Raw genomic sequence first — 22,848 nt, forward strand, 5'->3', positions numbered from 1 at the left:
GGGATGTAATCTTGGTACGAGAAGGAACAGTCACTCACTGCTGTACATAGTTTTTTGTTTTGTTTTATACAGTACAAGTACTTGTAATGATATATACTGCCCTCTGTCGGGCATATTGAGTCATAGCACGATCACTGCACAGAGGAGACACAAAGCGGCTGTTTCATGAAAACAGGAAAATGAAATTACTAATCGCATTGTTTAAAAAAAAAAAAAAAGTCTTACTACATATACATATTCGTTTTAATAATAATAATAGAAAATTAATAAACATTGTTAACACCTTACTATGCATGGTCATTTGCAACAACAAAAATGAATGGTCATTAATAAAATAAAAGACGCCTTACGGTCGTTAAATAAAACAAAACAAAAATGTCTTACTATACATGGTCTTTAAAAAAAAAAAGCCTTACTATACATTGTCCTTTTAAACAAAAACGTTGGTTAAAAAAAAACGCCTGACTACTATACCTCCCTTTGGTCTTTTTTTTTTTTTTTTTTAAACGACACCTTACGATACATGGCCATCTTTTTAAAAATGCTTTACTATACGTGGTCGTTAAAAAACAAAACAAAACAAAAAACGCTTTAAAAAAAAAAGCCTTACTGTACATGGTCGCTTAAAAAAAAAGATGACTTAAGCCATGGTCATCTTTTTAAAAATGCCTTAATATACATGGTATTTTTATTTAATATAAGCTTTACTACTATTCATGATCATTTACTAAAAATAAAAAAAAGCCTGTGGTGTTGCCGCCCCTGAAACAGTACAAAGTTATGTTGCTTCCTCTCATTTGGACCTGCTTCTGAATTAGCACAAAGATGCCGGAATGTCCACGGCGACGCGAAGTGAGCCGAGGCATGATTTGATGTGTGTGTGCTTGCGCTCCCTCCCTTGTGTGTTTACATAGACTGCCGTTAAACCTACTGTACAGTATATCTCTCTTGTACATCCTTTCCCTTTTCCTGTCTTCTTCCGTCAGGAAGACCACCACCCCCGCCACCATCCCAACCCCCCCCCCCCCCCTATCCTTCCTTTTTGGGTCTTGTTTGTGGATTCGCAGGCTCACCTTGTTTCACCTCCCCCTCCTGTTTCTTTGTTCCCGTCACCTCTCCCGAATCTAAAAAGAAAAAAGAAAAAAAGTTGTGACATGGTGAACCTTGCAGGCTTCAACTTATGTAACTAATAATGTGCATAGTGCAGGTTCACAGAGGAAAAGTGAGGAATTGGCCACCTGTGTGTAAACGAACATTGTGTACAAATAGCCCCTAAATGTGACACTCATCAATGAGTGTGTAATCCTACAGTGAACTTAAATTGACACTCCTGTGAGAATTTTTTTGATTAACTATAAAATAACATCAAATTAAATTTTTGGTCATTTATTATATAAACAGCTCAAAATAGAAGTCAGTACTTGAACAAAAGCTTCAAATTACTTTTTAGGGGGTGCACACTTTTGCAACCACATAATTTCAGTTTATTTTTACTTTCCTTTTTTTTAAATAGATTTGAGCCATTTTAATGGTGAAGTGTTTTTTTTTACCCATTCCCTGCCATTGACGGCTAATTAAAAATTCTAATCGCCTAATGCCCCTAATTAAAAAAGAAAGGAAAGATTATAAAAAAATTAGGGGCGTCAGACGATTAAATTTTTTTCATTGTAATTAATTGATTAATCACAAATTTTATATCTGTTATAAATGCACAATAAAAACATTCTAGGTTTTCATACTCTTGTTAACAAAAGTGGGAAAAATGTGAAACTAATATAGTTCAAATGAATTTTTTACGTCTATAGCCGTCAACGGCAGTGCATTAGTTAATCACAGATACCAAGAATCTGGACAGGGGTGTGTAGACTTTTTATATCCACTGTATGTACCTTGCAATTGGCTGGCCACCAGTCAAAATCCCAAATAGACCCCACAGCATTTTTTAAGGGAATTTTTGAGTGGGTGGTACTGTGCGGGGCGCTGGCAAAAATCTGCCCGGCAACCAGTTACAATTTACATGTTGTTTACTGTTTGTCTTGAACTCCTTTCCACCTTTACATAAACATATCTGGAGGTACCATTGAAAAACATCACACCAAGTCAATGTATTAAAAGGACGTTTATTTCTTTTTGAATACCGAAACACGTCACGGTGCCTCAATAGTCCTTGCGACAAAAAGTCTGGGACACAAATTCACATTGTGGCGGAAGGAAGAAGTGATGCGAGGGAGGAGGAATAAGTGCCACAAGGGAGTGATTAGCAGCCTGTTTGAGCGCCACCAGTAGCGCCTTCCTTCGTCTGCATTGCACTCCTCCCGCAAAATGTCAATGAGACCCAACTGATGGACATTTGGTGACTTTTCTTTCTTGACTTTTTTTTTTCTTCCTGTTTGAAATCAGCATCAAGTTGAATCTCTCCCCATGACAGAAGGTTTGTGTGGGACTAACGCCGCGTGAAGCAGCTCTCATCCAGGGCATGTTTCAAATGTCCACAAAATGGACCTCCCGAGTTGCTCAGGAGGTTCAGGCTCAGCACGGCGGCCTCATCGCCGGTCGGGGCGCTCCGAACATTTCCTGCGAGGCGTAGGTGATGTAGAGGAAACCGTCGGGGTCTCTGTGGTGGGAGTAGACCTCCCCCATGCTGGAGGACATGCAGGACATGCTTTTCTCGGCCACTAGCAGGAAGAGAGCCTGGGTCGATTCTAGGTCGATTTTGTTCCTGAGAGGACGGACAGAATGAGACGCGCAAACGAGGGCGGAAGTGAAACTTGAGGTGAGATCATTTTACCTGAGCAGGCAGAGGAACTGACCCAAAGTGAGCTCAAAGGGAACCAGAAACTTTGTTTTGTCCAGTAGGGGGAGAGTCTTTTCACGGATGTAACGTTCCACAATAACCTAGAGGACAAAACCGTCAACAGCTGGAGGACAAGTTGAGACAAAAGACACACGGGAGAAGAAACTCACCGGCAGTTTGTTGGGGAATTTGGAGCGAATGCTGCACACTTCGTCTTTTCTTGTTTCTAGGCAGAAAAGACATTGGTTGTTGGAGATTAATTTTAATTTTTTTTATCCGAGTCTCTATTAGGGTTCAAATTAACTAATTCACTGCCATTGACGGCTACATACGTCAAAAATGAATTTGAACTATTAGTTTTACATTTTTGTTAACAAGAGTATGAAAACCTAGAAAAATATTTATTGCACATTTAGAAGATATAACATTTGTGATTAATCTTGAGTTAACTAGTGAAGTCATGTGATTTATTACAATTAAAAATGATGCCCCTAATAAAAAAAAAAAGATTATAAAAAGTTAGGGGCGTCAGACGATTTTGTAATTTTTTTAAATTACTCAATTAATCACAAATGTTATATCTGTTATAAATGCACAGTAAATATATATATATATAGGTTTTCATACTCTTGTTAACAAAAGTGGGAAAAAATGTGAAACTAATATAGTTCAAATTAATTTTTTACGTCTATAGCCGTCAATGGCAGAGAATGAGTTAAAGACCTCATTATCAAAGATAGTCCTGTCTGATTATTAGAGGGAACACAAATGAAATCACAAAAATTCTAAAATCGTTTTGTTAACATTAAATAAAGGGCGCTCTAAAAAAAAAGAAGTTATTTATAATGTAAATGCTCTACATTTCGTCTTTTTTAATGCCATATTGCAAAACAAACAAACACACCTAATAACTAAAATTAAGCATGTTCCAAAGAATAAAACAAATAAACGAACAAATAAAAACGAATTAAAGCTAACAATTAAAAAAATATATATACACAAATCATTATACGACTGTCTCCATTTTCCATCACTCACCCAAGCACTTCCTCTGCTTAAAGGGCATCATCATCTCCATGGATTTCTCAAAGGGCGCCATCTTGGTTGCTTGCTTGGGGTGGTTTGCCGGGACCTGCGGTGCGATCGGTGACTCGTGGCTGACGTTGACGTCCCCTGCGGTGGAAGTTTGCAAACCCCGACGCAAGGCAGTCGTCGAGGGGGATTTATAGACGAGCGAGCGGGGAGGAGTCTGCCCCCCCACCCCTCCCAAAATAAAAATAAAGTGTGGTCCTCGGTAGTGGCTTCACACGTACTGGTTACCTGACTTAGCATTCTCACAGTCATGTGGGCCTTCAGGGGGGGGGGGGTTGGGGGGCACAAAGGCCAGGGAAAGGAATGCAAATGAGGTCATGCCACTCATGGCAGAACTCCTGGTGACATCTTTATCATTTGATTGTGCCAGTTTGACAATTTGACCTCAGTTCGATAGCCGCTGCTTACATAACATGGGAAGTGCAAAGTGAGCATTAAATCAGACTGTCAGAGAAGTAGCAGTGGCATGCGCTCCCCCTCGGACACAGAACCTCAGAACTGTGAGGCAGGTTGTGCTAACCACGATGTCACAATGCTGTTTGTGTGGTAGCTAAAATGCAGCCATTTTACAACAATCTATTTGTTATATGGAAATTGGGATTGGTTGTTTGAAAAAAGCTAATAGTTATTGAGCACTGCTGGCATGTGTTCCACTAGGGGGCACCAGAGATAGCATCTTCAGTAAAATTAAGAAAACAATTCTAAATGTATGCTTATTTATAAACGTGACATGCAGTATCTAAATATTTACTATGAAGATGAATTATTTTAGACCCAGCTTGACAAATTCAAAACTTTCACAAAGTCTTTGCAGGTGTAACTGTTGTTAATGTGACTTTACATTTTAACACTTTTTTTTCCCAAATAAATGTGAATATAATACAGATTTAATTAATTGTAGCCATTTGTTGTCAAATCAATGAAGTCACTTTACAACACTGGTCGCCTTTGACTCGAGATGGTCCCTGCACCACCAGGTCAAAGGGCAGATTACTACAATTTGATGGAGAAGTTCGCCATCTGATGGTCAAATGATGGTACTTGCCAATGACTAAATGTATCAAATCTTGTTTATTCACCAGAAAAGGAATTCAGAACGTGACTTTATTGTTATTAATCAAACAACAACCAAAAGTATTGACGATGCTGGTGTCAAAATTAGGCAGTAAAATTGCTTATTATTGTCATGGGGGGGAGGGGGGGGGGGCTTGTTCAGCTATATTGATTTGAATACAAATAAAAAAAATATATTTAATGTTGTAAGTGATCATCTGTATTGTTTTATTTCTTCTAAAACATTAATACATTTTGAAATTGATGTCTGCAACACGTTACCAAAACGCCAGGACGGGGGCCATAAAAGACTGGGAAAGTTGAGAAATGCTTTAAAACAAAAAAGTGTCATGATTGGTTGATAAAATATATCAAAATGTATTTCCCTATGTATTAAAGAAAACAGATTTTGGAGCTTGGGAATTTGTGTGTACATGTTCTCAATTGCAGTCCACGCATGTCACATCAAATAGAGTCCACTAGAAACGTCACCTAAAGATACAAAGCACCCTGACAACATAAAACAGACCCCCGTGATGAGGTCACTTGTTAAGACACACTATCTCTATGGGAATTCTCCAGGAATGCGACTTTTTTTTTTATGGACTAGCCTGTATGCACCAAGTTGAACGCGACGTTATTTCCTTCTTCCCACCCGTCTATTCGAAAAAACTTGCGAGCCAATAGCAGCGCGACAAAAACCCGTTGGCCCCGCCCCCCTCGGTGCCGCTTCCCACGTTGCGCGTGTGTTGCATTGTCTCATTTAGAAGTACTGCAGCCTGCTTGGCACCATGGCGACTCCCGCTCGTTATCCGCACAAATAAGTGGCAACGGGAGGTCACTCGTGGATCCGGTCACGGCGCATCTACTCGCTGAAATGCTCCACTATTGGGCTGAATGTACGTCACTGCGTTAAAATAACCGGCTGTTATGTTGCAATGCGATCCCTCGACCGGATGCGTTACCCGATAGGAGGACCGTCGCCGTAGCATTCGTCGCCCTTTGCTCGCCAACTTGGCCAGCGGCGAGAGCGACGATGGCCGCCGGCCGCCGCGGCTGCGTCAACTCGCTCTGGTCGGGCACCGAGCGCGTCCGCATCGGGGAGCGCCTCAAGGCGACGCTGGCCGGGGTCCTGGAGCTGGAGCTGCTCCGGTGCAAACACCTCGAGATGGTGGACGCGGCTCGGGGGCATCGAACCGACGCGGCCGAGCCGGGGCCGGCGGACGGGAGTGAAGCCCAGGATGCCGGGCGGAACGCTGCGACAACCCGCGGGCAACAGGTCAGTAGCGCGGATCTCCAAGTAGGCATGTCGCATCCCAGTGGAATAGAACGGTGGCACTAGTAATGGTGGTAACCCTCCACCCATCGCCTCTAGCCCACCAAGTTGATTGACAAAGGCATTCGTGTCATGGATGTGAGGCTGTGTCGATCAGCACGAGCCTGGCGCAGCTTTTATTTACAGTGCGACCATTTGGAGCTGTTCCATCAGCTGCAAAGGTCACTTTGGCATATCAGACACTTCATTAGGTACACATGCACTACCTGATTTAAAAACAAGACTCACAGATTTCACAATATCATGGTTGTCGGAAAGGCTATCGGGACTTGTTGGTATCAATTTATATATTATACACTGTTTATGTTGTTCATATTTATAGCCCTGCCCTATACATATTTTCAAGATACAATGTACATTTGAGCGGTTTCTTACATATGTATTATCACAATTCAATATACTGCCCACTCCAGTAATTGTACAAATATCACTGCAGTGATTAACTACTTCTCTTTTTCTATTTATTCCGTTTTGTCAATGGGAATTTTTGCTACTGTGAATTTCATTTTCCTCACAGGATTCATAATCTCTTTTTCATGATGGCGCAAAGATGCAGTTAGTTTTCTAACCACGCCAAGCTGCGACCAAAATAAAACGTGATCATTATTATCCTCATAAAGACAAAATTTGAGTATATGGCAGGTTACCCAATTGTGACCCGTGCCCAGATCATATTATGCTCTCATTGGAAAATGTGGGTTGACATATAATCCAGAAGGACACAATGTTCCTGCCCCGAGCTGTGGCCCACAGTGATATATTGTACATTATTTGTGAACGTGAACTACATTTGCTCTCGTGAACGTATTAATGCACGTTGCTTTCTTGAAATATGAAGTAGAGGGCACAGCAAAAGGGATGTGGTCACTAAAAAGTCTAGGGAAGTGAACATTCATACTAGCAAGAATGTTTTGACTCTTTAGTAAATCCTCATTCGTGGGCTTTCAAAGTGCGTCTTAATTACAACCGTTACAAAAAGGACAGACATGTTTAAAGCACAAATGTTTATAAAACAAGAAGAAAGGCGGACACACATGAATTCTATGAGGCATCTGAGCGAGGGCATCATGGTGGAAATGCTGCCTTTCCACACCGCCCACCCTCTAACATCTCCTCGGTTGTCCCCTCCAAGCATTTGATGCTGCAATGCCCCGCAGAGAGGACAGGGCGGCATTACTCATTCTCACCTCAGAAGGTGGTCGGCGCCCTGCCCTCCGCCGCCGCCGCCCACGTAAACGGTAATGAGGTCCAACATGTAGACGCGAGTAGATGGAACGATGTACAATTTAATGATCTCTTTACACATGGGCTCTTGCTCGAACACATTCGACCGTATGACTCACTGCTTTGGAATTATATAACAAGTTGTTTTTCCTAATAGAGACTCACTGGCAAGTAGCAACTTTGTTAGTCGGCCTCTTATAAACAATTTCACTTTACAGAAGAAAATTAGGCTGAGCTGTGTCATGTTTGAGTGGTTGTACTTTGCCCTGCCATACGGAGACCAGATTCTACAAAATGGTCGTTTGAGTTTGAAATAGCCTTTGTGACACAAGTCCTTTTTCCTTTATGATATTGACTATTATGTAGAGGATTGTCTTCAATATTAGTAACCTCTCACTTTTTGATGGCATTTGGTTCCGACTTCCAGCTAACTCTCCATCCATCAGATGTAAACAGTAATGTAATTTTACTCTTACTTTTAGTGTGTAGAAGAGAATTTACCTATCGTGTGAAAACACCTATTAACTCATTCACTGCCATTGACGGCTATAGACGTCACAAATTCATTTGAACTATTTCTATTAGTTTAACTTTTTTTCACTTTTGTTAACAAGAGTATGGAAACCTAGAATTTTTTAAATTGTACATTTAGAACAGATATAAAATTAGTCATTAACCATGAGTTAACTAGTGAAGTCATGCGATTAATTACGATAAAACATTGTAATCGCCTGACTCACGATTAATCACAAATGTTTATATCTGTTCTAAATGTACAGTAATTTTTTTCCTAGGTTTTAATACTCTTGTTAACAAAAGTGGATATTTTTTTAAACTATTAGAAATAGTTAAAATGAATTTTTGACGTCTGTATCCGTCAATGGCAGTGAATGAGTTAAAAAAATGTACTCAGAAATTCTAAGTAAATTTTGCAAGGAGAGATTTTGACTAAACTTTACTAGTTTATTTAAAAATAATAATAAAGTTAGTCAAGGGTTGAGGAACAAACCCACAACTTCAGGTTGGGAGACAGCCAATCTACTCCCCGAGCCATGCCGCTCCAACTGTGTGTTTGTATATCGCTCGTGTCGGATGGAATCTTTGTACCTCCTTTTGGATGTGAGCAAACAGTAGGAGTGGCAGTCTCCAAAGCTGAAGGTCGCGAGTTTGTTCCTCAACCTTGTGTAACAAAAAAGAAAAAAGAAAAAGTAAAATGTACTCAAATTTTCCATCTAAAATTTACTTAGAATTTCTGAGTAAAAAAAAAAAAACTTTACTAGGTTTTTGTCATGGGATAGGCCAATTCTCTCGTACACCGTAAAATTTACTCTGAATATTTTACCCTCTTCTAAGTGTAAATTTTAGACGAAATAGACTATAGAGTAAAATTTACTCTACAGAATTTAGTGTAGACCAATGATTATAAAAACTTAAGAAGTCGATGATTTTAAGTCATGATACTAGTTTTATAGTTTTCATCATGCTTGAAATGTGATCACCTTTTCTGCTTACTAATGCTAAAACAAGCAAGCACGGATTAAGGCCATACGGGGCGTCAAATGTAGAAGCAAATAAACATTCTATTTGAAATGAATATGTATCTAATTGATGCATAAAACTCTATAATAAACTTCTTGAACCAAATCAAACTTGTTCACAAAATTCACAATGTCACATTGCCGTAAATACAGTTGACGGAAAATAACGCCTTTTGCTAACTAGGAAACGTTATTAGTGTGCAACATGGCATGATTTATCTTTCATTTCATTTCAAGGAGCATGTCAAAGAAAGATGGATGCACTGCCGTGTGTGTTTGTGCACACTCTTGAAAATGAGGTTTAGTGTCGGGAAGCATCACCTTACATGGATCCATTAGTCCGACTTGCGGATTGAGACGGGCCTTTGTCTCTGCTTGTTGCCTCAGGAGCTGAAACACAATAAAAGAAGTCGTCCACCTGATTGAATGTTTTGCAGAGGCACGACGTGGGCGTATGTTTAACATTCAAAAATTAATAATGCACGGAGAATAAATAGTTCTCGACAAAACACGTCCTACACTGTTCGGCTGCATGCCGTCTCCTGATGTGTGTTGTTTCTCATTGTTCCCGTGCTCACATGAAAGAATATCAGATTACATTGCTCACAACAGCACCCTCCACCCACACTTACGCTCCTATGATTCGATCATGCACCGACTGCGCCTGTATGCAACATTATATGCGCAATGAAGATGGTCAAGACAGATCCAGGTTTATGCATGCATGGGACACGTGTACGGAATCTTGAAATAGAAATTAGAGTGAAAAGTGCAGCTTGAGTGAGACGCTCGCTGCTCGTGTGTGGGAGGAGAAGCGAGAGGAGTTAGCGCTGCGCTTGGTCGGGGGCAGCAGGCTGAGAGGATATTATGGGAGCGGGTAGGGAGAGGGGGGATTATTTGTCAAGGGGAGTTAGAGGCGAGTGGTGGTAACGGGTGGTGGTGAGGTCATCTGAGATGCCCTTCTCCCTTGCCCCAGCAACCGCTTGCCCCCCCCCCTTCCTTTTACATCCCTTCCTTTAATCACTCAATGAGTCACTCCAGTCATTTTTTCCCCCCCACTGCTTTCCTGATCTCCAAGGTGACAGGTGGAGACGGACAGCAGTTTGAATCTGAAGCTCTTTCCTCATACCCAGATCTTTTCATCCTCTTCATCCCCCTTCTCTTCTGCTCCTCGGTCTTTGTTACGTCATCTGTCTTCTGCCATTATCTCCTCAATCCCCCCCCGCCACCCACCCCTCCTGTCTCCTGTCATCACAGCAGTGAGTCACTACCTGTATTGTTTACTTGATCAGTAGTGCTCACAGGCTTTCTCTTGGCTCATGCAGAGACTGGTCGTGGGGTGGGTAGGGGGGATTTGGAGAATAATTGAAGGGAGGGGGCGGTGGGGGGTTGATGGTTGTTGGGGGTTACTCCATGCCCTTGCTAATCTAGGAAATGGATGCACTTTGCTGACATGGAGTGATTGTCAGTCCTGTTGCAAGGGGATAAAGCTTCGTTTGCGAAATGTGTGTTCAAGGAGTGATGTCGTCAGAGCAAACACTGAAAATGATGTCATTTGTCTTTTGTTTTGATAGTGGTCTTCATTCACGTGATCACTCAGCCAACACCTGTTTTGTACTGTTTTTATTTCAGGCTCCCTCCCCCTCTGACACAATAGGCCTGTCAAGTCAGAGTAACCCAGACAACTCCTGCAGTAACTCTGGCGATGGGACGGTACATTCTTCACTGGGCGGGGGGAGTAACTCCCGCTGGTCCACTCTGTCGTGGGACGCCCCGTCTGACCTGCTGTCACCACCCACGCCCGACCCCAGTGGTGCCGTCCACCTGGATAGTGATTCGAGACCAAGCTCAGGTAAAAAGACATGCCAACAGAAGTGTGCGAATGTCTTGTGTAAGACGTCGTTCTAAACATTAACAGGCCTTTTTTTCTACTTTTGTTTACTTTGTGTGACTTCGCACTGACTCACTCAACTTTTCAACCTTTCCTGGCAAACATTCCTCTCACAAGTTGGAGTTGTTCACAACTCTTGCACTGCATCAAAAGGTCTACATTTAAAGATACCTTCACACTTGTACTGACCTTGTTTTAATTCTGAGGTATCCAGTTAGGTGGATCCAAACTAGATGTGTTGCTTGTTTGCGTTGAATACCTAACAGTAGTCATTTATGACCGTATTAACTCCCCATCACCAACATTATCTTCATGCTACGTATTGCACATGCCTGATGTTTTTCCTTGAAGGTTTCTATTCAGTGAGTGGGAGCTCTCTGTCAGACTCATGCTACTCAGTGTCCAGTGATGCCGCCCAGGGAGGACTGGTACAGGCGAATAGACCCTTAAAGCTTTGGGAACAGGTCCCTGGGTCAGTGGGCAACACTGACACCTTATGGTCAGACTGTGTGGTGCAACAACCAGGACTGCACGATCAACGCAAGGATTCTGAGCCAACCCAGGAGCAGTTAATGTCAGGTAAGATGCAGATTATAGTGGAAAATGAAATGTAGTTGAGTTATTGCAATAAAATTTTATTTTGTTCTACAGTCTCAAGTGACCCAGAAGTGTCTGGTCTTGGCTTTCTGTCTGACCTCTGCCCAGGCCTCAACCACTCATTGATTTCTTCGCTTCTCAAGCTTGACCGCGTGTCGCCGTTCTCCGTCTTTTCCCATGCACAACAACCCCAGTTGGACCCGTGCTACTGCGAAGACCTCATATCCCGTAGGACAAAAGAGGTTTACCTGTATCCAAGTCCACTGCATGCCGTTGCCCTCCAGAGTCCCCTTTTTACCTCTCAGACGCAGGCACGGTCTCCTTCTCCAGATCCTGAAGGGAACCAAGCGGATGAGCAAACAGAAACCATCAGTGGTGCAAGTCTCCCTCTCCAACGTCAGAATGCCATAAACCCAGCATCTTTGACCAAGCTGGAGCAGTACATCTCCCGGCTAGCTCATCAATACCACCATCGAATAAACCTCTCCATCCCTGATCTTGCGCATTGTCCGGTCACACACAGAGGCCTTAGCACGCCTGGTAAAAGTCATGGTTCCACCCAGTCTCTGTCTGCCTTTGAAAGCCGCAGTACACCTTCCAAGCTGCCGGGGGGCAGTGTTACACCGTGTAAATCACTACTGGGTAACTCCGCTAGAGTGAGTCTCAGTGCTACTGGGAAAAAAGCCATTAGGAATTCGATCAATCTGGGTAGCCTTCCCTCTGCGACCGGAGAGGATTTGAACATCAACTTGCATCTCAACCTAAACTTGAACCTTGCTCCTGGTTTAAACTCCAACAAGGGAATTGTTGAAAAAACCCAAAATGTTAATCTGGGGAATGACTCTGCAGGTTCAGCTGCTTCAGTGCCGACACAACCCTCGTCAACCCCTGGCCCAGCGCTTCGAGCACGGCCTAGAATTTCTACATGTCCTACTTCCCTGAACCACCGCAGTTCCCTGGAGGTCACTACGGGTCCTGCAGCCTCTTCTGGATTTGGATCAGCAGCCTTCTCTCGCTCTTTGGACTGGAGTGCTGGACCGCCACCAGAGGCTGGTACCTCACTGTTTGGCACCAGTTTTGGATCAGCTACGGTATCCCAGCGCAGCAGCTTGATACAGGAGTCCAGCTCCAGTCCCAAGCTGATTGAGGACTCCCCCATGGTGGGGGAAATCTCCCGCGTCTCTGGCTTGTCGAGGGCTGTTGTTGTCGGGCTGATGGAGCAAGGGGTAGAACTGGACATTGACAGCTTCCAGGTGGAAGCAGCCAGCGAGTTGAAGAAACATAAAGGTCTCCTGACAACCCACAAAGAGCTACCACATGACTACATAAGACTGAAAGACCTAAACCCTCAGAAACCAATCCTGCTCTCTCTCAGCGTCACCCATTCTCCGCAGTCCCAGTCCAGTGTCACCCCTCCCCTCTCACACTCAAACAGCCCGATCCACCCTTACCAGTCCATCCATGCGCCTTCTCCAGGCTACTCCCTACACAGCAAATACCAACAGATCCCTTCCTCGTCAGACCTGCCCTCATCCACAGCCTCGTCTCCTACCTCCCACCCCATGCAAAGAGCCCACTCTCCTCCACGTCCTCTCCAACCCTCTCCGATGGGAGCTACCCCGCTTTCAGTTTTCCGAAGAGATGCCCCTTTCCAGTGTTCACTGCCCCGTGTCCCCACCAACACATCCCCTGTGGAGTATAGTGGCATCCATCCAAGGAGTGGGTCCCTCCGACACAGCGGGGGAGGACAAGGGTCTGGCGGGGGATGGAATAGGGCGGAGGGGGACGGGCTCTACAGAGGCAAGCATGAGTCTCACAAGCTGATCAGGGCAGCGACTGTGAGCAGCTATACCAAGAGGGAGGACTATGGCTCTGCTTGGCATAAGGATGAGGAGACACGATCACGGAGCAAGACCTCCAACAAACTTAGCAGAGCCTTTGAGGGGCGCCGCTGGGGAAAGAACACTCCGAACGAGAGGGAGGAGATTGATAGGGCGGAGTATGGCTACGGGTGGACAAGAAACATAGGCGGAAGCTGCAGGGGGGGACAGAGAAGGGTGAAGGCAGCGTCCGGCGCCTATGACAAGTGGCCAAAGGTAGGAAGCTCGCCTATTTTCTCAAAGAACGGAGGGGAGGAGGGCGGAGAGAAGCGGAGCTCAAGTGTCAGGATGTCCAGGAGGGCTTTGTTTAGGAGTGAGTCTCAGGGCTTGCTGGTGCCTTGCAACCAAGATGAGCCCACAAGACAGTCAAATTGGGTTTCCTCATTCGATGTGGGGCAAAGCGCCAGGTGTGCGGGCAGGGACGAGGGTGACATACTGCTGAGCGCAAACGACGACAAGTACCTCTCATCCGCCGCGAGCCTCTTCAACCTCTCCTGCTCTCAGAGCTTCGAGAGCAGCTGTCACTCTCTCTCTCCTCTTTCCTCTCCCTCTTTTTCCCCATCTCCACCACCCAGACTGCCGCTCCAACGTTCTCGATCCCTGAGGGACTTGGGGAGGAGAGTTTTTGGCTCCATGAGATCGTTAAGTCTCAAACAGAAACCATCAAAAAAGTGACTTTTCAGCTGCTTGGTGTGTTAATGTTGTAAAATTTTAACAAAGTATTGTTTTAGGACTGGAGATACTCAATACATGTTCTCCGAACAACCACACATTAGCTGGTGAGTTCCTCTCAGGCACATGATTGATCCATAAAATGTATTACTCCCAAAGGGTCTTCTTGCAGCCTTACTCGAGGGCTGGGGAACACAATGACTGCACTGCATCTCTTATTTAAAGAGTGCCAAAAGTCTACAAGAATGAATGTGAGCTGATGATGCAAAGCCCCATATAAACTTATTGTGTGTGTTTCTGTGAAGTCTAGTATAGCACTAATCTGGGTAAAAGTAGCTACAGTGATTGTAAAAAGACAGTGAACATACTCATATCATCAGCAATTTGAATGCTGTAAAACTTATAAGAATGAATTTATTCATATACATTCTTCTGCATGCTGCTTTGTGACATGTTCAGTGATGAGTTATTGTGAGATGATTATTATTTTTTTTTACTATTGGTAATCTTGCCTCTGAAGTACAATCATACTGGCCAAAATGTTGACCAAAACCAAACTTTTTTTTTCTCTTGAATGTGCTCAGGATTTTTGAAAGAATTGTTGAGTGAGACTAAGTGCAACTTCTCAATGAATAAAATAAACCTGAAACTAAACACCCACTGTGTCATAAATACAGCACAAACTAGGGATGCACGATAACCTTTGTTTTCACCAATACCAATAACTTCCGGCTTCTCCAAATTAATATTGATAACCGATAATTGATATTATTGTATACTCCAAACACAGGGATGCACATAAAAAAAATGCTGTGGTTCTCAAATCAGCACCAGAAGTATGTCCAGTGTCAACCTTTGAAAAGTAATCTGACGACACTTGTCGTTAGCTGGAGACAAGTCGACTACAACAATGATTAAGGGAACATGCAGCCATGTGCTGAAAGGCTTTTATTTTGAAGTTGGACGTTGCAGTGCGTTATTGGCGTATTGCCGTATGAAAATAGTGTTATGGCTGGCTTGACTTGCCCATATGTCGGTGCAAACGAAATAAAGGGTCACACCCAAGGTAGAAAAAAAAAATCCTCAACCATTTTTCTAATCCAAATACCCAAATTTAAAATGCATTAGTTTAACTACCGGCAAGTCAAACCCACAGATGGCCATGACATGTTTATGTACTACATCATGCAGCAGACCAATGTTGGTGTATTTGAAGCATCCTTTGTTTTCGGCGCAGTTTTCTTGATATCGGACCAATGAACGTGACGTGATTTCCCCCCAATATCAGTCCAATAGTTGTCGTGCATCCATAGTACAAACCCATACATCAGATTCTAGAAACTAGAATTTATGAAACAAAACAATCTAGTTGAAAATGCACAGTTGATCAAGTCTCTTTGCTTCCAGAGTTAGCTCTGTGAGCATGTTGATCTTCTGAGTTTAAGAAGCGCTCCCACTGTTGCTAGGGAACACCATTTCTTGTCTCAATCCTCCATCTAAAACTTTTTCTCTTTCAATATCATGACTATATCTGTCCAAAATTGTGATTTCTAGTGTACAATTACTGCTGTCCCTCACTCACCTTAGAAACAAATAAGACATCAGTGGTTCAGGCTTTCATTTCAGAACGTTCTCTAGTTGGTTTCCCATCCGCTCAGCTTGAACAATGTCTCTGGTCTCGGATGAGGCATCATTAGGAAACAGTGGAGTAACTGCGTCAGTCTGGTTAATCTATTCTCCAGAGCTACTCTTTGTGCTGGAGGCAAACATGCCTTGGTACATGGCTTTTTCCTGGACTAACTCATGGCTCAGCTTCTCCTTGACCCTCTGCAGGTACCTCCTGACGTTGACATCTGTGACAAAGAAAAGGTCCAAGAGTTCCGCAAATCACTAACTTCCTGTCACTTAACAGCGGTTCATTTAGCAGTGACTGACCACGTCATTTACACTTCAGTACTGTTGCATATGCCCTAAAGCTAATAATAAACTACAGAAGAACAGCATTAAACCAATTTACCATCAGGCTGTATCACGCAGGCTTGTGTCAGGTACTGCTTGGCTGTCTGTGCATCTCCCAGTTCTAGTGTGGCCACGCCAGCTCTGTATAGCGCTTTGGCATCACCTGGTCGCTGCTCCAACACTCGCAGGCTGTACTCACGGACACGAGAGTAGTCCACGCTCGCTTTCTGCAGCAAACATGCTGTAAAAGACAAACATTGGTTGTCCATACATTTTCGTATATTTGGTAGCACTCACATTTGATTACATACTATGTTAGGGGTGTGTTAAAATAAATATGATTTTAAAAACAGATACACTTGCACTTTATCATGTATTAATATACCAGCTAAATTGTTGAAGCAGTCCACTTGTGTGTTTCTCAAGAATGTCTCTTGTTCAGATGTGAGAGGTGGCCTCTCAGGACCAAATCCTTTTAAAGTCAACTGCACTTTAGAGTCGAGGCTTCGAAGGATCAAAAGAGCACGGTGATAACGGCCAACAGCGGCACGGATGTTCTTTTCCCGGTAGAAAGCGTTCCCTTCCGTCTTCATTTTCCCCGCTTCTTCCAGCAAAGCCCAGACTGGTTTTAAAGCAGGAGGAGATGTTGCTGCTGCTCCTCCTTCGTCGTCAATCTGCATTTCTGAAGCAGAGTTGGTATGCTGAAATAAAATAACATGGTTGTTGTCATCTTAAGAAAAACACAATGATATGATATTAAAGTCTCATCAAAACAAGAACTAGAGGTTCAAGCCTAATGATAACAAGAATAAACACATGAAGATATTAGATTGAAGACATTTTTTGGTTACTTATATTTTGCAGTTTCCTTTTCAAATACTGACTGATCTTCAAATGAATTAAAACATCACATTATACTTAAGAAACATTAGATTTTTAACGTGCACATTGACAAATCTTAATTGCCACATTTGAGAGCATTTCTAAGTATAGCATGCCTACAAAAATATTGTATCTAAGAGGAAACTGGCATTTAAGTCGAGCACTTTTCCAGCACAGTGACATGCCAGAACGTCACAGGTGTATCTAATTTATACGTCAAATAGTTGCTTGAGTCAAACATTGGGAAAAAAACAAGGACCTACAATAACATATTGTTAAACGACACTGCCGATAGACAACAGACATCATTAAATCCCCATAAAAGAGCCCCGGGTAAATCATAATTCAAATACACTCGTATACAACATGACGTTAACAGCTAAGCTAACCATGCTAGCCAGCAGACACACGACCTCACACACAATGTTCGGGAACTACATACCCTCAGGCTGTTTGTACATGTACGTGCTTTAAAGAGTTATGTTTCAAGCCGGCTCGAAAATGCTCACCTAAAAAAAAAAAAAAGCGAGTTGACAGCTAGTTTGAAAAGCTGTCATACAAACGCCGCTGCACGCGTTCTTCTTTGTTTTGTTATCAGGGGAAACCGTGAAAGTCTCGGCTCCACGCCTGCTACTGACACCTAAAGGCAACACGTGGAATTGCAGATTTATTAAAAATAATTATATAAAATTCTAATAATAATAATAATCAAACAAAAATACAGTGCTTTATTCCGTAAAATAAAAAATAAAACATAAGTGGCAAACGTACTAATCACGACTGATTGGCAAATAAAGCTTCGGTTATAGTGACCTCTCCTGGCAAAAAGCAAGAATGCAGTGGATTTAAATAATCTTTGTTTTGAAATCTGAAAATGAATTCAAAGAACAATGTTCAAAAATATGATAACCAACACCCACCCGCCCCACGGCTACTCGATAAAATATCAGTTTTTGATAGACACAAAATATTTACAAGGAGCTAGTTGGCTCGGGCCTTTTTTTGGCCCAAGTCTGGAGTGTAAACTATCTCACTCAGTCCAACAACGAAACCTCCTCCAGTGAACGTAGCTGTAGGACAACACGTACGGCATAGTCATCTGTTGAAAATGAACTGGACTTCAAAAATAAAACAATTTCAAACAAATAGTTTACTTCTGAAATCAAATGGGAACTTCCCAACTCTTGGCATAAAAACAAAAACTTAATTTGACTCGGCGGAACCAACCAGCTTGTATACGTCCCGACCTGTCATGGTGAAGACCCCCACCACCAGATGTATGCCGCTATTTCCCAGCAGTGTGATGTCCATTTGATTTGCCTGCTTATTCTTACGCATCCGCTTGGTCTTCATAGATGCCCAGATGCCAGTGCCCAGCACCAGCAGATAGAAAATCACCAACATCGCAACGCCTGAGACGTCCACACTCATCTTGCTGGGAGGGAATGACTCAATAAAAATCTTTTGCGTACGCTTTTATTTTAGCATTCGGCCGCTGCAGCAGTCGGCAGTTCAGATTGCCAGGCAAAACAGGTTTGAATGCAAAGAGAGGTATTTGCTATACACTTAAATGGATGCTGTAAATTTGGCACAAATGTTGAATATTAATTCAATGTTAATGTTGACTCAATATGAGCAAACAGTGTGTTTTCTCTCATTATTATTATTATTATATTTTTTTTAATGGACTCAGTTCAAGTAGTGGAGCCCAGAGTTCAAAGCATGCATGGTGGAGCATCATTTAGCTGTTATGCTGCACCAAGCTACTAACAATAGTGAAGTCAGCCTAAGGTGAAGCTCTTTTAAAGCATATCACCGCTTAAGTCATATTTGACCCCAAAATTATTTATTATTTTGCATCAATTATACACGATTTTTGGCTATATGCAGGCCGGCCTGGTCCTTATCTTATCCTCCATGCACTCGACTACTAGTATTAAGGCTTTAATACATCTTACAAAAAACTGTTTGCGAGAGCAAAATGCTAATTGTGAGCTTGTCGCATGGGAAGCTGACTCATTTAGCCATTTTTAGCAGTAAGAAGTTAGTCTAGAATGAATGTGATAACTTCATAATTTTTCATGTCCAATGACGACCTTTAAAAACACATTTTTGCCACTTGCTGTTGACTGAAAATGACATCACAGGTGCAATTAGGAAACAGGTGACGATCAATCATGGCTCACCTGTTTTCTGGCTTTGGTCATGTGATTTTGACGTTAGCAAACTGAGCCATGATGGGTCGTTAGCTGTTTCCTGAGCACACGTGATGTCATCTTCAGTGGCAAAATGTGTTTTTAAAGGTATTAATTGTACATGAAAAATAATAACGTTATCACATTAATTATAGACAAAATATTATCTTTCTACTGCTGTAATTTAAAAGTAGCCTATTGCAAAATGTGATTTTTTTTTAGTTGTTGCAGTTCTGCTCAAGCTCCACTAGATGTCGTAGCATACCATCGGGTTTTCCATCATCCGCGGTGGCATCGTTTGTATTTGTTATATGCGTACAATGGGAAAACAAAGCGGTCATACCTTCTATGTTTAAAGAAAAATAAAAGCTACTTTGGGATTTATCGCTTCTCCTTTTGTCCTGTCTTTTTATTTAAGCAAGAGTGTGATTCAAAAGGAACACAGCACCTCTGTGCACATTGAAACGGAGACAAGTATACGCGCTTCATATCGCCACAGAAAAACTAATCGAAGGAGCACTCTCAAAAGAGGTCCTACAATCTGGGGTGTGATGAAAAGAAAATCGCGATGGGGGTCAGGCTGTGACTTCACAAGCCATGAAAACACCAGTGATGTAGCAAGTGTGTGCTTTTATCTGCTCTTCAAAGCTTAGGACAGGCGTCTCTGGCCCATATGATCCATCCTCTGTACTTTGTATGTTCGTAGCACTGTCAACTTCTCAACATTGGTATTTGTTATGTTCCTTTTGAAGGTAAGAATAAATTATTAATAGTCAAACACCACATTGCTGAAGCAGCATACATGTTCCCTAGTTTTTTTTGCACACTGTACACTTTAGAATCTAAATTGCCAAAAGATGTGAATGTGAGCGTGAAGGTTTTTTTTTTTTGTCTTTATGTTCTCTGCGATTTATCACCTGGGGAAAGATACATTGTGACTGTGGAATGTTTTATATCAGTACAAAGTTAGATTGTTCACTGATCCCGTGTTGAACTCGCACGCTCACGCACACACAAACACAAACACGAACACATCTCCCAATCGCACCTCCAGCAGTTTCTGTCTTTTGTTTGGTTCTTTCAAGTGCTTTCTAAGAGGGCTCTCTTGATGTCGTCGGCCAGACCTGACCCATTTAAACATAAAGACACACCTAAACGCTGTGGATTTGAAGCTGTAGTTACAGCCTGTGTTAAGGCAGTAATATTTTATATATTTGTTTGTTTATTCTGTTTGAAAATCCGGAGCAGAGTTGGCACATAAAAAAGGAAAACAAGTCACGAGAGGAGCCAAATACATTGATTTGTTCAATGGCTTGAAACACACAACACTTTTTTTTTTCTTTCATTGGTTCACTGAACGGAGTCTTTTTCATTTCTTGAGACAATTTAGTGAGACACATGGGCTTTTGCTTCACTGAGGATCTTTTTTTCATTTTTGGTAGTCGGGAGGCAACTGCTGTGATCAAGCTGTTTATTATATTTATTTTTGCATTGATGCTACTTGCTAACTATATTTAAAAATCTCAAGTATACCCCCTGAAGTGCCTTTAAGCAGACCCATTGACCAGTGTGTGTACAGTACAATAAAAGTACAATAAAAACAGAAGGGGCCCCAAAATTGAACCCTGTGGAACACCATGCAGCAATGGGGCAGAATGAGATAGTAAGTAAGTACATAGTAAGTACCTCTCCGGGTTAACAGTCCCACTATTTATTTATTTATTTATTTTCCTACTTACATATTTATTTTATTTATTCGTTTATTTATTCTTTCATGTATTTATTTACCAACATATCTATTTCTTTTATTTATTTGTTTATTCTTTCATTTATTTATTTATTTTTGTCCAGTAATTACTCGCTATTGTTGTTGTAAGAAGTGAGCAGCAAGTTCAGTTTTTCCAACATCAGCCACGTGCTGATTAGAAGGCAATTATAGTTAGTATTAGTAGCAATACATTATTTTTGAATGTGTGCAGCCAGTCTTTGTCCTGTCTTACTCCCACACGGCCTCTATAAATTGAAGCAGTAGCCCCCACCGACCCCTCCAAGAAATAATAAGGCTGTTCCACACACATTCACTAGGGACTAAATTCCACAAATGTGCTGACCTTTGTAATTGTAGTTACAGTAAATATGATCAACAAGAATTTTGTTAAAGCCTTATGAAGAGAGTTTCCCCCAAGAAAATGTATATTCATATTTTTTCTTCTTGTAGGCATGTTAAAATTTTCTCAAGATTCAGTGTTGGCCAACAGTTGTTCTTGTGAAACATATTTATCCATACTAAATCTTGATAAAATCTTTTCAGGCTCCATATTGATTTATTGATAAACAGGTGGGCTACGCAGGGGAGCAGACTTCCAGATGGGACAATTAAAAAGGATTAACATTGTAGTCAGAATAAGCAGTCATGTCCACTTCCGCCGGCCTCTTACCCGAGTCCCCTCAATGTTTATGTAAAGAGGTTCTAAGGAGCTGCTCATTTTGTTTCACTTAATATTGTTTAGCCTCAACTGAAATGTCAGCATGTGTTTTTTTTTGTATGGATGGATTTTGGTGTTGTAAAGAAACAGACATAAACGGATGTTAAAGATGTTCACAGATGTTATTTATAATCTCCATGTGCAAACATAATCCATATAAAAAATTATACCCTGATTATCCTGATAAATTGAATTTGCGACTTGAATCTTGGGGTGGATTTTTATCTTGCCAAAGAGCGACAGCGTCTTCTTTTGGAATCATTCGCTCATTCGCTACTCCCTAATCGTTTCTCTATATCGGTGCAATGCATCATGGGATATGTTACTTATCTACTGACATTCAGTTGTTCGCATTGTGGAACACAAACTACACATTCAAACAGCGCGATTGTATTGATCTGGTGGTCGTAAACATCCACCCAGACAGTGATGATGAGCAGATCCCTATACCAGACAGGAGCCGCTCTTCTATCGCCGACCTCTACCTTTGATTTCTGTGCGTTGAATCGGCAGGGAGAGATGAGATGTTTCCTGCAGGAGTCGTATTACACTGTTCCATGGCGAGTGTGACCCAAAATGGCTCACAGCAACTACATGGGTTCGTTTACAGCTCCATTTACTGTCATGTCGTTGTTGGGTGAGTGCAGTGCACAGGTGGCTGTGGGCTAGTTTCCCCGCTATTGATGTATTTCAACTGCAGACCTGGGGAGACCACACAACAGGAATCAGACTTGCTGCTACGCCTTCAATGCTCATTGCATGTAAGATCATCTTGAAACAATCAGTCCAGTGCACATATAACTTTCCCAGGTCATTTTTTAATTAATAATTATATATATATATATATATATATATATATATATATATATATATATATATATATATATATATATATATATATATATATTAATTATTATAATAATAATGATTATTAATCAATTAATTTCAAAACCCAAAATGCGGCATTATCTGGGATTTTTTATAATGAAAAAGATTATTATTATTATTTTTTTATTCAATTTAATTAATTTATTTTTTAAATGTATTATTATAATAATTGTTTTACTTATTGTATTTTAGCATTTTATTGACAGTATATATATATGACAGAGAACTTGCCAAAGGTTTAATGTGAGGACATTCCAAAGACAGGAACAGGCAACGGAAAAGGCTTGATCCTCTCTGAGCCTCTGCTTAGTCCTCGCTACCTCCAGTAGCGTCTGGTCTGCTGACCTGAGGCGCTGACCAG

At 41.7% G+C, this 22,848-nt stretch overlaps 3 protein-coding genes across 7 annotated transcripts; 1 reads left to right on the forward strand and 2 right to left on the reverse strand.

Annotated features, from left to right (window-relative positions):
* Positions 1-2,106: 2,106 nt before the first annotated feature.
* On the reverse strand, positions 2,107-15,801 carry map1lc3cl (microtubule-associated protein 1 light chain 3 gamma, like). 3 transcript variants are annotated; one of them, XM_086084529.1, is made up of 6 exons: positions 15,660-15,801; positions 9,359-9,427; positions 3,833-3,967; positions 2,965-3,020; positions 2,789-2,895; positions 2,107-2,719 (listed from the first exon to the last, which is right to left on the reverse strand). In XM_086084529.1, the coding sequence occupies exons 3-6, from the start codon at positions 3,891-3,893 to the stop codon at positions 2,530-2,532; spliced, it is 414 nt and encodes a 137-aa protein (XP_085940655.1). In that variant the 5' UTR covers positions 3,894-3,967; positions 9,359-9,427; positions 15,660-15,801; the 3' UTR covers positions 2,107-2,529. The 3 variants fall into 3 exon arrangements, with proteins under 3 accessions (XP_085940655.1, XP_085940656.1, XP_085940654.1); XM_086084530.1 differs by lacking the exons at positions 9,359-9,427; positions 15,660-15,801 and adding an exon at positions 7,463-8,066; XM_086084528.1 differs by lacking the exons at positions 9,359-9,427; positions 15,660-15,801 and having other exon boundaries at positions 3,833-8,066.
* LOC147168635 (uncharacterized) lies at positions 5,554-14,733 on the forward strand. Of its 2 annotated transcripts, none has more exons than XM_086084525.1 (4): positions 5,554-6,218; positions 10,670-10,889; positions 11,280-11,507; positions 11,634-14,733. In XM_086084525.1, the coding sequence occupies exons 1-4, from the start codon at positions 5,976-5,978 to the stop codon at positions 14,078-14,080; spliced, it is 3,138 nt and encodes a 1,045-aa protein (XP_085940651.1). In that variant the 5' UTR covers positions 5,554-5,975; the 3' UTR covers positions 14,081-14,733. The 2 variants fall into 2 exon arrangements, with proteins under 2 accessions (XP_085940651.1, XP_085940650.1); XM_086084524.1 differs by having other exon boundaries at positions 5,556-6,218; positions 11,580-14,733.
* Positions 14,451-17,526, reverse strand: ttc9c (tetratricopeptide repeat domain 9C). 2 transcript variants are annotated; one of them, XM_086084526.1, is made up of 4 exons: positions 17,361-17,526; positions 16,422-16,737; positions 16,095-16,277; positions 14,451-15,930 (listed from the first exon to the last, which is right to left on the reverse strand). In XM_086084526.1, the coding sequence occupies exons 2-4, from the start codon at positions 16,714-16,716 to the stop codon at positions 15,809-15,811; spliced, it is 600 nt and encodes a 199-aa protein (XP_085940652.1). In that variant the 5' UTR covers positions 16,717-16,737; positions 17,361-17,526; the 3' UTR covers positions 14,451-15,808. The 2 variants fall into 2 exon arrangements, with proteins under 2 accessions (XP_085940652.1, XP_085940653.1); XM_086084527.1 differs by having other exon boundaries at positions 17,428-17,501.
* Between the last annotated feature and the right edge of the window lie 5,322 nt (positions 17,527-22,848).

The sequence above is a fragment of the Leptonotus elevatus genome, chromosome 9, assembly GCF_054856555.1.
Source record: "Leptonotus elevatus isolate MCC_2025b chromosome 9, RoL_Lele_1.0, whole genome shotgun sequence".
NCBI classification, from domain to species: Eukaryota; Metazoa; Chordata; class Actinopteri; order Syngnathiformes; family Syngnathidae; genus Leptonotus; species Leptonotus elevatus.

Coding starts and splice junctions, on each gene's coding strand:
- map1lc3cl (XM_086084529.1), bottom strand. CDS start 3,893: ATGGCGCCCTTTGAGAAATCCATGGAGATGATGATGCCCTTTAAGCAG. Junction 3,021..3,832: donor TAAGCAGAGGAAGTGCTTGG/GTGAGTGATGGA, acceptor TTTTCTGCCTAG/AAACAAGAAAAGACGAAGTG. Junction 2,896..2,964: donor AATTCCCCAACAAACTGCCG/GTGAGTTTCTTC, acceptor TTTGTCCTCTAG/GTTATTGTGGAACGTTACAT.
- LOC147168635 (XM_086084524.1), top strand. CDS start 5,976: ATGGCCGCCGGCCGCCGCGGCTGCGTCAACTCGCTCTGGTCGGGCACC. Junction 6,219..10,669: donor CGACAACCCGCGGGCAACAG/GTCAGTAGCGCG, acceptor TTTTTATTTCAG/GCTCCCTCCCCCTCTGACAC. Junction 11,508..11,579: donor CCAGGAGCAGTTAATGTCAG/GTAAGATGCAGA, acceptor TTTGTTCTACAG/TCTCAAGTGACCCAGAAGTG.
- ttc9c (XM_086084526.1), bottom strand. CDS start 16,716: ATGCAGATTGACGACGAAGGAGGAGCAGCAGCAACATCTCCTCCTGCT. Junction 16,278..16,421: donor CTGCTTCAACAATTTAGCTG/GTATATTAATAC, acceptor TGTCTTTTACAG/CATGTTTGCTGCAGAAAGCG. Junction 15,931..16,094: donor CTGCGTGATACAGCCTGATG/GTAAATTGGTTT, acceptor TCTTTGTCACAG/ATGTCAACGTCAGGAGGTAC.